This window comes from Leptodactylus fuscus, chromosome 6 (genome assembly GCF_031893055.1).
Source record: "Leptodactylus fuscus isolate aLepFus1 chromosome 6, aLepFus1.hap2, whole genome shotgun sequence".
In the NCBI taxonomy this organism is placed as follows: domain Eukaryota; kingdom Metazoa; phylum Chordata; class Amphibia; order Anura; family Leptodactylidae; genus Leptodactylus; species Leptodactylus fuscus.
In genome coordinates, this window is record NC_134270.1 from 22,666,913 (window position 1) to 22,683,524 (window position 16,612).

Consider the following 16,612-nt stretch of genomic DNA (forward strand, 5'->3'; position numbering starts at 1 on the left):
TTTGTTACATTGTATCCAGTCTATACAATCCTCTGTGGACTTTAACCTGAAACAAGTTACCTGCACTGATACATTGTAGCAAACCATTTGTTAACCAGCCATCAATTCTAAAGTTCCCTCCCTGGTCACATGACCATAATAAGTTATGATAATAAGTAAAGCTGTTACTTTAAGTATCGTTTAATTGGCGAATTTCGAAATTCCAATCATTCCAATCCTAGGACGCCATCAGTGGTCATTCCCCTGGGATAAGCGCAGTGCGGATTGTATGGAAAGAACATAGTGACACTTCTGGCCCGGAACCTGATAGGCCACCAGGGGCACCTGTTAAAGTGTCATTCCAGTAATGGGGTCTCTGGTTTCATTGGGTGGCCCGGGAACCCACCCTGGACATATGACCAACGTCACCATGGCGACATCCAAACAATGGCGCAGGGCGAGCGTGTGTAAACTTATTAATAGACCAGTACGGAACTGGAAATAGCGGCTGTAATCTGCAGGTATTTTCTACTACCGGATAGCGTTACCTTGTCAGAGGACGCAACGCTGACCCCGTGAACTGTCCTACAAATTAACACCATGCTGCCCGTAAAGACAATGATATTAATGCTGTCACCCAGCTTTCCCAAAGTCTTGAGTGGAAATGCTAAGAGACGGAAATTTATTGCTGATGGGTCATCCAGGATCCTGGAAAAGCTGGGTGAAAACCTTGTAACACAAAAAACGTAGGGGTAAGGGTGAGTAACCAGACAGATATGTCAGTCAGGAATATGGGAAAGCTGAGTGACAACCCTGTAATACAGAAAATTAGGGGTAAGGGTGTGCAACTAGGCTGATATGTCAGTCATGAATCTGGGAAAGCTGAGTGAAAACAGTGCAATCCTAAGAGCAGGAGATTTATCATAGAGAAGACATGCAGGATGATGCAAAGTAGGATGACAACCTTGTAATACAGAAAATAAGGAGTAGGAATGAGTAACCAGGCAGATATGCCAGTCGGGAATCTTGGAAAGTTGGGTGGCATCCGTGTAATACAAAAAAAGTAGTAGTAGGAGTGAGTAACGAGGCAGATAAGTCAATCAAGAATTTGGAAAAGTTGGGTGACAATCTTGTGCTACAGAAAAGTAGGGTGAGTAACCAGGCGGTTATAGCAATCAGGAATCAAGGAAAGCTGGGTGACAACTGTGTAATGGAAGGAGCTGGATATTTGACAGAGACAAGCCATATAGGATGCTGGAAAAGGTTTATATACGTGTCAGTCACCATGCATAATGTCAGTCAGGGATTCCGGAAAGTTGGGTGACAAACTTGTAATATAGAAATGCAGGTGTAAGGGTGAGTAACTAGACAGGTATGTCAGTCAGGGGTCTAGGAAAACTGGGTGACAAACTTGTTATAATAAGAAATGCAGATTGATCATAGACATGCCATTCAGGATGCGGGAAAAGTTGGGTGTCAACTTTGTAAGGCTATGGGACATATCACTGAGTAACTGGTCAGATATGTCATTCCAGGATCTGGGAAAGAAGGGTGACAATGAATATATGCAGCACGTCCAAGGGTTGTCACACAGCTTTCCAAGTGGCAGGACAGGCCATACATGGGATCGAGAGACTCCTCACCTCCCTGGGTCACCCATCTTTCCCCAGAGTTATAAATACAAGTGTTTTCCGGATTCTTAAGCAGTAAATTATCTCTGTTTTGCAGCGGTAAGCGGCTGATCTATCCCTGCTATTCAGGACCTGGGAAAGCTGGGTGACCTTTGCAATAGCACCTGTGTGGGGTTTAACCCCACTTTTCCAAGATCAGACACAAGTAAGGCTCTTAGGGATTAGCTCTGATCCCAAATTAAATGAGAAAATGAAAACGAGATTACGACTAGCGGAAGATTACCACAATTCATCAAGAAGTAATTACCGGCTCGCCTTCTTAACCGCGGAGGGTCACGTGACAACGAGGAGGCGACAGTGTCCTTACATATGTAGGTCATGAGGGTAGGCTAGTGCTTTCTGTTGTCAGCCAAGCACAGGATAAGTAGAAAGCGATCTTATCGAATTGTGGCGGTTTCCTCTGGTGGGTGATTGTTCTGTTGTTCATCGGAGGGTCCGCTACTCGCTGGGGTTACGAAATAAACATGGCTGCCTGGTTCTCATCCATCGCTGGCTCGCCATCAACCCTACAATGAAATCCTCTGATACAACTGTAACAACCCCTCAGCTGTGAGCAGGGTTGGGCAGGATGGCTTCCATCTGTTTGCTGTCAGTGAATGGAGGTATTCTATGAATGTGACAGAATTTTCCGTAGTGATCTGGCTCTATAGGTCTCCATGGTCCAGGAGATCAGGTCAGGTGGTCTATAAATACCGCGTGGCCTCTGCTGTGACCCGTTTGGCAGAGACATCGGAAACACTTGGAGTGGACGGAGGAATGAGAGAACGTGAACCCTCTGTGCCCGGGGCGAGCAGGCAGATGTGGGGCGGTGGGGTCACCACAGGTCACAATGTGCTGACCTTTTCCTGGAGATCTCACAACGATGCCAAGAACCCGCTGATAAACAGAGGGGCAGATACAGTGGGGGGAGGGGGATAAAAATACTGAAAAGTGGTATGACTGAATATACTGCGTAACGGGGTGACTGAATACACAGAATAATGGGGCGACGGAATATACTGAGGACTAGAGCGACTGAATATACTGAGTAACGGGGCGACTGAATATACTGAGCAATGGGGCGACGGAATATACTGAGGACTAGAGCGACTGAATATACTGAGTAACGGGGCGACAATATACTGAGTAACGGGGTGACTGAATATACTGAGTAATGGGGCGACTGAATATACTGAGTAACGGGGCGATGGAATATACTGAGGACTAGAGCGACTGAATATACTGAGTAACGGGGTGACTGAATATACTGAGTAATGGGGCGACGGAATATACTGAGGACTAGAGCGACTGAATACACAGAATAATGGGGCGACTGAATATACTGAGGACTAGAGCGACTGAATACACAGAATAATGGGGCGACTGAATATACTGAGGACTAGAGCGACTGAATATACTGAGTAACGGGGCGACTGAATATACTGAGCAATGGGGCGACTGAATATACTGAGGACTAGAGCGACTGAATATACTGAGTAACGGGGCGACAATATACTGAGTAACGGGGTGACTGAATATACTGAGTAATGGGGCGACTGAATATACTGAGTAACGGGGCGATGGAATATACTGAGGACTAGAGCGACTGAATATACTGAGTAACGGGGTGACTGAATATACTGAGTAATGGGGCGACGGAATATACTGAGGACTAGAGCGACTGAATATACTGAGTAACGGGGTGACTGAATATACTGAGTAATGGGGCGACTGAATATACTGAGGACTAGAGCGACTGAATATACTGAGTAACGGGGTGACTGAATATACTGAGTAATGGGGCGACTGAATATACTGAGGACTAGAGCGACTGAATATACTGAGTAACGGGGCGACAATATACTGAGTAACGGGGTGACTGAATATACTGAGGACTAGAGCGACTGAATATACTGAGTAACGGGGTGACTGAATATACTGAGTAATGGGGCGACTGAATATACTGAGGACTAGAGCGACTGAATACACAGAATAATGGGGCGACTGAATATACTGAGGACTAGAGCGACTGAATATACTGAGTAACGGGGCGACTGAATATACTGAGCAATGGGGCGACGGAATATACTGAGGACTAGAGCGACTGAATATACTGAGTAACGGGGCGACTGAATATACTGAGCAATGGGGCGACTGAATATACTGAGGACTAGAGCGACTGAATATACTGAGTAACGGGGCGACAATATACTGAGTAACGGGGTGACTGAATATACTGAGTAATGGGGCGACTGTATATACTGAGTAACGGGGCGATGGAATATACTGAGGACTAGAGCGACTGAATATACTGAGTAACGGGGTGACTGAATATACTGAGTAATGGGGCGACGGAATATACTGAGGACTAGAGCGACTGAATATACTGAGTAACGGGGTGACTGAATATACTGAGTAATGGGGCGACTGAATATACTGAGGACTAGAGCGACTGAATATACTGAGTAACGGGGTGACTGAATATACTGAGTAATGGGGCGACTGAATATACTGAGGACTAGAGCGACTGAATATACTGAGTAACGGGGCGACAATATACTGAGTAACGGGGTGACTGAATATACTGAGGACTAGAGCGACTGAATATACTGAGTAACGGGGTGACTGAATATACTGAGTAATGGGGCGACTGAATATACTGAGGACTAGAGCGACTGAATACACAGAATAATGGGGCGACTGAATATACTGAGGACTAGAGCGACTGAATATACTGTAACAGGGTATTGGGGCGACTATGTATATACTGAGAATTGAGCTGACTAAAGATACTGAGTATTGGGGCGACTCCATCCTTTGTCCCCCACTTGCCCCCTCCCTGACTTCTTCATTCCCCTATCACACTTGCTGATCCCCCCTTATTCCTGCGCTGTATCCTCTTCGCCTTTTCCTCCTCTTCTTCTTCCCTGTTACCCCTCTGCCCACTATTTGCCCCCACGCTCTTCCCAATGTTTCCCTTATTGCCCCCCCCCCTTCACACCCTTTTCTGTAACCTCATTTCAGGCCAAGTGAAAATCTCATCTGATCCCAAAAAAGACAGATGTCAGCTAAGAAGATAAAAGACTTATGGGTAAGAAGAGAAGCATCGCCCCCTCCTCACCTACACCATCCCCCTCCTCTGCTGCTATCATCCTGCTTCCCTATCTACATTATCCCCCTCTCCTGCCTGCACCACCCCCCTGTGTGAGCAGGACTGGTCAGGATGGGTGATGTTACATGGTACCTGCACCGATTCATTGGTCTCAGCTGTGTATGATACTCTACCTGTGTATGTGTCAGTCTACACTGCAGCTATGACATTGCCTACATGAACCAGGAAGCTCAGTATGAAGTGGGGAGAGGTACAGTGATGCCATACACACAGTGACACCACTACGCCTGTGGTAGTTGATGGGGCGCAGGTTACAGGATGCCGTTACACCCTTTACCCCCGGCACAGGATATGAAAGTTGTTTGTGAGCAGCAGGTTACACGGCCACTTCCATGTACAAGTCATTAAAGGGTTATTTTTGGCCCGAGTACTGGGCGGCGGTTTCCTCCTATTTGTATACTCTGTGCGCCGTCCTGCAACTTTGTATTGTGAAAATATTCTTAGCGTCCAGGAGGAGGGACAGAGGACAACAAGAGATATACAGAGGTAACTCATCCTGGTTGTCAGAGAACAAAATATCTGAGCTCAACAGTCCCCCCAAAAAATCCTTGCAGCCCCTGAAAGACCGCTAAGGAAGGCAATGCACAGTACAACTTCTCTTGCCCGATATGTACAGACACAAAACAATACAACTAACGTCTCTTGTCCTAAATGTATAGACCCTGCACAATACCACTTCCACTATGCTATTTGTATAGACACTTCACAGTATAACTTCTTATGCCCAATATGTATAGATACTGCACAGTATAACTTCTCTTGCCCAATATACAGTATATAGACACCACAGTACTACGTCCATTCTTCTGCATCTCCAGCCACTGCGCAGTACCACTTCTATTCTGTACATCTGCTCCTGACACAGTACAACTTCTCGTCTGTGTTTACAGGCCCTCCCAGTAACACGTCTCCTATTCTGTATGTACCTGGCACAGTACAACTTCCCTTCCCCTGGCTGCTCATTGCTCCACACCATTAGTTAAATTCTTCTGTCCTGCACTGATTCGGGGGCCCCAGGGCCCAGTTCTGTCGCTGTCAGAAGAGGTTTGTCAGAAGCAAAGAGGATGGCAGTGGTGGACACAGGTTTCCTCATTAATTTGCCAGTGTGTGGCCCCAGGGGCCCTGGTCGCAGTGCAGAGGACAGGTCGCTGTATGAAGTGACAATAGAGGAGAAGACAGTGGGGGAGGGGATATAATGAGATCGCCTGTAACGTCAGTCACTCGTATTAATCATCGTACCAATGACTGCGCAGGCAACAAAGTGATGTGAGCCGATACGATTGTGGCTCAAGTTACGGATACTACAGGAAGTTACCGGTCCTGATCCGGAAAATACTACTGGAAGTTACTGGTCCTGACCCGAACGCTACAGGAAGTTACCGGTCCTGACCCGAACGCTACAGGAAGTTACCGGTCCTGACCCGAACGCCACAGGAAGTTACCGGTCCTGACCCAAACGCTACAGGAAGTTACCGGTCCTGACCCGAACACTACAGGAAGTTACCGGTCTTGATCCGGAAAATACTACTGAAAGTTATCGGTCCTGACCCGAACGCTACAGGAAGTTACTACTCCTGACCCGGATACTACAGGAAGTGACCGGTCCTGACCCGGATACTACAGGAAGTGACCGGTCCTGACCCGGATACTACAGGAAGTGACCGGTCCTGACCCGGATACTACAGGAAGTGACCGGTTCTGACCCGAACACTACAGGAAGTTACCAGTCCTGATCTGCAAAATACTACTGGAAGTTACCGATCCTGACACGAACACTACAGGAAGTTACCGTTTCTGACCCAAACACTACAGGAAGTTACCGGTTCCAACCCAAATACTACAGGAAGTTACTACTCCTGACCCGCATACTACAGGAAGTGACCAGTCCTGACCCAAATACTACAGGAAGTTACCTGTCCTGATCCGCAAAATACTACTGGAAGTTACCAGTCCTGACCCAAACACTACAGGAAGTTCCCGGTCCTGATCCGGATACTACAGGAAGTTACTGGTCATGACCCAAATACTACAGGAAGTTACTGCTCCTGATCCAGATACTACAGGAAGTTACCGCTCCTGATCCAGATACTACAGAAAGTTACCGCTCCTGACCCGGATACTACAGGAAGTTACCGGTCCTGATCCAAATACTACAGGTATTTACTGGTCATGACCCAAATACTACAGGAAGTTACCGGTCTTGATCTGCAAAACACTACTGGAAGTTACCGGTCCTGACACGAACACTACAGGAAGTTACTGGTCTTGACCCAGATACTACAGGAAGTTACCGCTTCTGACCCGAACACTACAGGAAGTTACTGGTCCTGACCCAGATACTACAGGAAGTTAATGCTCCTGAACTGGACACTACAGGAAGTTACCGCTCCTGAACCGGATACTACAGGAAGTTACTGCTCCGGAACTGGACACTACAGGAAGTTACCGCTCCTGAACCGGATACTACCAAAGACATACTGATAGGGAATGTAGATTGTGAGCCCTATATGGGACAGTGACTGACAATATCTGTAAAGCGCTGCGGAATATGATGGCGCTATATAAGTAAGCATAATAAATAAATACTACAGGAAATTACTGCTCCTGAACCGGATACTACAGGAAGTTACTGCTTCTGACCTGGATACTACAGGAAGTTACCGCTCCTGACCCAGATACAATAGGAAGTTACCACTTCTGACCCTGCTACTACTGGAAATTACTGTCCCAGAGCCTGATCTGCAGGAAGTTATGATTGCTGATCCGAATACTACAGGAAGTTATTGCTCCTGACCTGGATACTACAAGAGGTTACGACTTCTGATCCTGATACTACAGGAAGTTACCACTCTGCAGCTTGGATTGCAGGAAGTTACTGCTCTTGACCCTGATACTACAGGAACTTACTGCTCCTGACCCTGATCTGCAGGAAGTGACCATTCCATAACCTGATACTACAGGAAGTTACTGCTCCTGACCCAGATACTACAGGAAGTTACTGCTCCTGACCCAGATACTACAGGAAGTTACCGCTCCAGAGCTTAATACTATAGGAGGATACTGCACCTGACCCAGATGATACAGAAAGTTACTGCTCCTGACCTTGACCTGCAGTTATGAGCCTGAAACTTCAGGAAGTTGCCACAGCTGATCCTGATTGTGCAGGAAATTACTGCATCTGATGTCTGTTTCACATAGAGGGACAGCAGTATGTAATTCTGTGCATCATGCAGCAGGTAGTAATGTGAACAGTGGCGTAACTAGGAATGGCGGGGCCTCGTGGCGAACTTTTGACATGGCCCCCCCCCCCAACCGACACCGACGACCTCGACCGACCCCCTCCTCCACACTCTATTATGTCCCTTAGTAAGCCCTGCACACAGTATTATAGCCATTAGTGGCCCCTGCACACAGTATTATAGCCATTAGTGGCCCCTGCACACAGTATTATACCCCATAGTGGCCCCTGCACACAGTATTATGTCCAGGATCGGCAAGTAAATAAGGCCCGTAACGGCCAATTTAAAACAAAAAAAAACCAAAAACGCAGCAGTTGTGGCTGTCACCGGGCCCCCTAATGGCCCAGGCCCTGTGGCAGCTGCCTCTATGGTAGTTATGCCCCTGAATGTGAATAATTTATACATACAGGACAAGAACAGTAAGTAGTAATGAGCATCATCCATACATACAGGAGGAGAGCAATAATTATTACTGTGCATCATCCATACAGGAGGAAAGCAGTAAGTAGTACTATTCATCATTCCTGAAATATTTTGCATGCAGAGCTGCAGAAATTCTTGTCATGAAGGGTTAATAATTGCTGCTCTGGAGCTGATGGTGCTCAGCACTGCCCCAACCTGTGAATGGTTTACTCCATTGATATTTTTGACCGAGATTCTCAAACAGCTGAGCAGAGCCTGAAAGAGCGTGCGGTGCCCAATCCATCCTCATCCAAAGACAGCACCTCACGTAGGCCCCCCTGCACCTGCCGTATCCTCAGCACCCCAAATACATTTCAGCACCCCATGTTATAAAGAAGCTGTGATCCATTATATCTCCAGATACGACAAGGTTTTATAGCGTAGTATAGCATAATGTATTGGTCAGCTGGAAACTCTGATACAAGGGGCTTATGCTGAACTGAAATTGCAGATTAACAGGGAGGAATAGATTGTATTCACCTGTCCTACAGTCAGCCTCTCCTCTCCTGACATGGCTGATAACAGATAGTAATAGATTGTATTCCCCTGTCCTACAGTCAGCCTCTCCCCTCCTGACATGGCTGATAACAGATAGTAATAGATTGTATTCACCTGTCCTACAGTCAGCCTCTCCTCTCCTGACATGGCTGATAACAGATAGTAATAGATTGTATTCACCTGTCCTACAGTCAGCCTCTCCCCTCCTGACATGGCTGATAACAGATAGTAATAGATTGTATTCACCTGTCCTACAGTCAGCCTCTCCCCTCCTGACATGGCTGATAACAGATAGTAATAGATTGTATTCACCTGTCCTACAGTCAGCCTCTCCTCTCCTGACATGGCTGATAACAGATAGTAATAGATTGTATTCACCTGTCCTACAGTCAGCCTCTCCCCTCCTGACATGGCTGATAACAGATAGTAATAGATTGTATTCACCTGTCCTACAGTCAGCCTCTCCCCTCCTGACATGGCTGATAACAGATAGTAATAGATTGTATTCACCTGTCCTACAGTCGGCCTCTCCTCTCCTGACATGGCTGATAACAGATAGTAATAGATTGTATTCACCTGTCCTACAGTCAGCCTCTCCTCTCCTGACATGGCAGATAACAGATAGTAATAGATTGTATTCACCTGTCCTACAGTCAGCCTCTCCCCTCCTGACATGGCTGATAACAGATAGTAATAGATTGTATTCACCTGTCCTACAGTCGGCCTCTCTTCCCCTGACATGACTGATAACAGATAGTAATAGATTGTATTCACCTGTCCTACAGTCGGCCTCTCCCCTCCTGACATGGCTGATAACAGATAGTAATAGATTGTATTCCCCTGTCCTACAGTCGGCCTCTCCCCTCCTGACATGGCAGATAACAGACAGTAATAGATTGTAATTAACTGCACTGTAAATGTACTGTCTCTTTAAACGTTTCATACTATCAGATAGTTGCCAGCAGGGGCGCTGTGATCACATCAGTTTCTAATAAATTGATCTAGTTCACAAAATATGTGTTTTTTTCCTGAATGCAACAGACAGAGAAACAGAGAATAGCCATGGCAACTCAGAAAGAAGGGGCGGAGCTGTGACAACCTCTCTGACAATATGAATAGCTGTACTGTAGTATACGGTGTGCGGCTCTCATGTCTGATCACACATAATTATATCAGTGAGGTCAGTAACAGGGGGCGGGGCTGTGACAACCTCTCACACATCATATACAGGCTGGTTGTCAGCAGTAATAGACACAATTTACATATTTGTCTTCCCCATGTATTTCCTTTGCTGAGTTTCCGTTACAATGTGTCGGGTTTACAGTTTCTGATCAGAGACCTGTGGCTGCTGATGTGTCTCTGTACCGTAAATGTTGCGGGGTGGAATGTGAACAGGCAGAGCGCCATCCTGTGGCCAGGACCACCAATAATCATGAATGAATCAGCCAGAAAAATCTTGAAGCGAGAAAATACAGAAGATGTACAGTGAGCGCAGATCTCCATATCATGCCCAGTTATCTACTAGGGGGGCTTGCTTATTACCCCTCCATCACTTCCCTGTACAACAACATCTCACCAATACAAAGGTTACAGCCTGTGCAGAGCTCACAAGGAAGGAGCTGAGAGGGTTAATCACTCTCCTCCTCAGCACTGAAAGGGTTACTGGTACATGGCAGGAGGAAAAGAGGGGGCGACACCTGGTACACAGGGAGCATGGAGAAATGTAAGGCTGGTCATGATGCCCCATAACACCCCAGCCCTCCTCTGATGCCCCATAATACCCCAGCCCTCCTCTGATGCCCCATAATACCCCAGCTCTTCTCTGATGCCCCATAATACCCCAGCTCTCTTCTGATGCCCCATAATACCCCAGCTGTCCTGTGATGCCCCATAATACCCCAGCCCTCCTCTGATGCCCCATAATACCCCAGCCCTCCTCTGATGCCCCATAATACCCCAGCTCTCTTCTGATACCCCATGATACACCAGCTCTCCTCTGATGCCCCATAATACCCCAGCTCTTCTCTGATGCCCCATAATACCCCAGATCTTCTCTGATGCCCCATAATACCCCAGCTCTTCTCTGATGCCCCATAATACCCCAGCCCTCCTCTGATGCCCCATAATACCCCAGCCCTCCTCTGATGCCCCATAATACCCCAGCCCTCCTCTGATGCCCCATAATACCCCAGCCCTCCTCTGATGCCCCATAATACCCCAGCCCTCCTCTGATGCCCCATAATACCCCAGCTCTCTTCTGATACCCCATGATACACCAGCTCTCCTCTGATGCCCCATAATACCCCAGCTCTTCTCTGATGCCCTATAATACCCCAGATCTTCTCTGATGCCCCATAATACCCCAGCTCTTCTCTGATGCCCCATAATACCCCAGCTCTCTTCTGATGCCCCATAATACCCCAGCTGTCCTTTGATGCCCCATAATACACCAGATCTTCTCTGATGCCCCATAATACCCCAGCTCTTCTCTGATGCCCCATAATACCCCAGATCTTCTCTGATGCCCCATAATACCCCAGCTCTTCTCTGATGCCCCATAATACCCCAGCTCTCTTCTGATGCCCCATAATACCCCAGCTGTCCTGTGATGCCCCATAATACCCCAGGCTCTCTTCTGATGCCCCATAATACCCCAGCTGTCCTTTGATGCCCCATAATACCCCAGATCTTCTCTGATGCCCCATAATACCCCAGCTCTCTTCTGATGCCCCATAATACCCCAGATCTTCTCTGATGCCCCATAATACCCCAGCTCTCTTCTGATGCCCCATAATACCCTAGCTCTCCTCTGATGCCCCATAATACCCCAGCTCTCTTCTGGTGTCCCATAATAACCCAGGCTCTCTTCTGATGCACCATAATACCCCAACTCTCCTCTGATGCCCCATAATACCCCAGCTCTCTTCTGATGTCCCATAATACCCCAGCTCTCTTCTGATGTCCCATAATACCCTAGCTCTCCTCTGATGCCCCATAATACCCCAGCTCTCTTCTGATGCCCCATAATACCCCAGCTCTCTTCTGATGCCCCATAATACCCCAGCTCTCTTCTGGTGTCCCATAATAACCCAGGCTCTCTTCTGATGCACCATAATACCCCAACTCTCCTCTGATGCCCCATAATACCCCAGTTCTCCTCTGATGCCCCATAATACCCCAACTCTCTTCTGATGTCCCTTAATACCCCAGTTGCCCTGTGATGTCCCAAGTTACCATGTCTTACACCCATATTGCCCCATCTCTCCTATGATACCCCTGCCTCTGTTGCTCTCATGATGCCCCATCTGTCCCCAGATTCCATGTAATACCCTCATATTGCCCCCCACTCCCCTGGATATTGTCCGTCTTTGCCTCTGTTTTCTATAACAGAGGAGGGGGAGGGGTCTCAAGGGGTTAACAGTATCAGATCATAAACAACACTCGTCTCAAGCTGAACATTGTCCCCCGACACTGAATGGGTTAATGCATAGTGCAACCCCCCACCCCCCCTCCGAGAAGGGGTTACTGGGGAAGGGGGGCTGTGCTTCTTCCAGCAGAGAAGGGGTTACTAGAGGGGGGGAGCAGTGCTCCTTCTATCAGGGAAAGGGTTACTTTCTAGAACCGCATTTCCCCTGCAGCAGTGAGGGGGTTAACAACCATACTACTCAGTGGACTGGACTCCGGCAATGCAGGGGTTACTCTCAGGCATTTAACCCTTTGTCCCCTTACCTCCTCCACGGTGAGCGGCATGCAGATCCTGTACTCCTTCAGCAGCATGGTCAGTGGTGGGGGGCAGAGTCTGGGGGGGTCACTGGAGTCTCAGGCTGGAAGCATCGCCCCCTCCTGTACACAGGCCGGTCACTGCCCTGCAGCACACGGTGTGGCCCCAGCAGCAGCAGCAGATGATGCAGCCTCCTCAGTTCCTACATGAGTCTAGTGACATCAGCAGAGGAAGGATGCACAGACCAGGCCAATGGGAGACCGAGCCTGGTGTGGGGGCTGCAGCCCCGGAGGGGAGGGGGCTCACTCAGCTGCTGCATGCTGCCGGGGGTCAGCGGGTGTCAGGGCTGCAGAGCCTGGAAAGCGGCCGCCGGGGATCCCGACAGCGGCGACTACCAGACCTGCACCCGACTACACCTAGTATATGTATAACACACCGACACCTAGTATATTACACTGCACCCCGACTACACCTAGTATATTACACTGCACCCCGACTACACCTAGTATATGTATAACACACCGACTACACCTAGTATATTACACTGCACCCCGACTACACCTAGTATATGTATAACACACCGACTACACCTAGTATATTACACTGCACCCCGACTACACCTAGTATATGTATAACACACCGACTACACCTAGTATATTACACTGCACCCCGACTACACCTAGTATATGTATAACACACCGACACCGACACCTAGTATATTACACTGCACCCCGACTACACCTAGTATATGTATAACACACCGACTACACCTAGTATATGTATAACACACCGACTACACCTAGTATATTACACTGCACCCCGACTACACCTAGTATATGACACTGCACCCCGACTACACCTAGTATATGTATAACACACCGACTACACCTAGTATATGTATAACACACCGACACCTAGTATATTACACTGCACCCCGACTACACCTAGTATATTACACTGCACCCCGACTACACCTAGTATATGTATAACACACCGACTACACCTAGTATATTACACTGCACCCCGACTACACCTAGTATATGTATAACACACCGACACCTAGTATATTACACTGCACCCCGACTACACCTAGTATATTACACTGCACCCCGACTACACCTAGTATATGTATAACACACCGACACCTAGTATATTACACTGCACCCCGACTACACCTAGTATATGTATAACACACCGACACTTAGTATATTACACTGCACCCCGACTACACCTAGTATATGTATAACACACCGACACCTAGTATATTACACTGCACCCCGACTACACCTAGTATATGTATAACACACCGACACCTAGTATATTACACTGCACCCCGACTACACCTAGTATATGTATAACACACCGACACTTAGTATATTACACTGCACCCCGACTACACCTAGTATATGTATAACACACCGACACCTAGTATATTACACTGCACCCCGACTACACCTAGTATATGTATAACACACCGACACCTAGTATATTACACTGCACCCCGACTACACCTAGTATATGTATAACACACCGACACCTAGTATATTACACTGCACCCCGACTACACCTAGTATATGTATAACACACCGACTACACCTAGTATATTACACTGCACCCCGACTACACCTAGTATATGTATAACACACCGACACCGACACCTAGTATATTACACTGCACCCCGACTACACCTAGTATATGTATAACACACCGACTACACCTAGTATATGTATAACACACCGACTACACCTAGTATATTACACTGCACCCCGACTACACCTAGTATATGACACTGCACCCCGACTACACCTAGTATATGTATAACACACCGACTACACCTAGTATATGTATAACACACCGACACCTAGTATATTACACTGCACCCCGACTACACCTAGTATATTACACTGCACCCCGACTACACCTAGTATATGTATAACACACCGACTACACCTAGTATATTACACTGCACCCCGACTACACCTAGTATATGTATAACACACCGACACCTAGTATATTACACTGCACCCCGACTACACCTAGTATATTACACTGCACCCCGACTACACCTAGTATATGTATAACACACCGACACCTAGTATATTACACTGCACCCCGACTACACCTAGTATATGTATAACACACCGACACTTAGTATATTACACTGCACCCCGACTACACCTAGTATATGTATAACACACCGACACTTAGTATATTACACTGCACCCCGACTACACCTAGTATATGTATAACACACCGACACCTAGTATATTACACTGCACCCCGACTACACCTAGTATATGTATAACACACCGACACCTAGTATATTACACTGCACCCCGACTACACCTAGTATATGTATAACACACCGACACTTAGTATATTACACTGCACCCCGACTACACCTAGTATATGTATAACACACCGACACCTAGTATATTACACTGCACCCCGACTACACCTAGTATATGTATAACACACCGACACCTAGTATATTACACTGCACCCCGACTACACCTAGTATATGTATAACACACCGACACCTAGTATATTACACTGCACCCCGACTACACCTAGTATATGTATAACACACCGACTACACCTAGTATATTACACTGCACCCCGACTACACCTAGTATATGTATAACACACCGACACCTAGTATATTACACTTCCCCCCGACTATACCTAGTATATTACACTGCACCCCGACTACACCTAGTATATGTATAACACACCGACACCTAGTATATTACACTGCACCCCGACTACACCTAGTATATTACACTGCACCCCGACTACACCTAGTATATGTATAACACACCGACACCTAGTATATTACACTGCACCCCGACTATACCTAGTATATTACACTGCACCCCGACTACACCTAGTATATGTATAACACACCGACACCTAGTATATTACACTGCACCCCGACTACACCTAGTATATTACACTGCACCCCGACTACACCTAGTATATTACACTGCACCCCGACTACACCTAGTATATTACACTGCACCCCGACTACACCTAGTATATTACACTGCACCCGACTACACCTAGTATATTACACTGCACCCCGACTACACCTAGTATATTACACTGCACCTTGACTACACCTAGTATATGTTTTAACACCTTGTATAGAACACTAAACGCCGACTACACCTAGTATATGGAAAAAACATTAAACGCCAACATTAAACACCGACACCAAGTATATTACACTGCACTCACTACTTAAAGCACTGCACCCTGACTCCTAGAATATTACACTGAACCCCTATATAAAAAAAGCAACATGTATATTACACTTAACTCTGACACCTAGTATATTACACTGCACCTATTATATAAAACACTGCACCCTGACACTTAGTATAACACAATGCACCCCAATCCCTAGCATATTACACTACACCCCCTTTATAAAACACTGTACCTGACACCAGGTATATGACACTTAACACTGATATCCTATCCTACTAACGGCTGAACGGATTTGAATGAAATTTGGCACATAGATAGATTGTAACCTCGCTTAACACATAGGCTACTTTTTATCTCGGTAAATGGCTTCACGACTGTTTTGAATTTATGTTCACATACTATATTACTCTGCTCTTGCAGCAGTTTATCTCAGCCAGGGCTGTTATCTCTCTGTGTAAACACACGGTAACCCTCAGTATCCACCCTTTGCATATTATCTGATCTGCTCCAGGCAGCGCAGACACACTGGATGGGAAAACACCTTTAATCCAAATTTGCAGTTTGCTAATTTTAAACATGCTGCGAAAAAGAAAATCTAATTTGTCACAAACAACGACAGCTAAGAAGGAAGCCAGAAGTCACAGAGTTCTCCTCAAGC

General features: G+C 46.8%; 1 protein-coding gene across 1 annotated transcript in view; it reads right to left on the reverse strand.

The window, feature by feature from the left end:
* Window positions 1-12,939, reverse strand: part of PITPNC1 (phosphatidylinositol transfer protein cytoplasmic 1) — a 58,803-nt gene extending 45,864 nt beyond the window's left edge. The window contains exon 1 of the mRNA XM_075279533.1: window positions 12,750-12,939. Within this exon, the coding sequence (XP_075135634.1) occupies window positions 12,750-12,797 (48 nt within the window). The 5' untranslated portion in view covers window positions 12,798-12,939. The remainder of the gene's footprint in view (window positions 1-12,749) is intronic.
* Window positions 12,940-16,612: the final 3,673 nt, after the last annotated feature.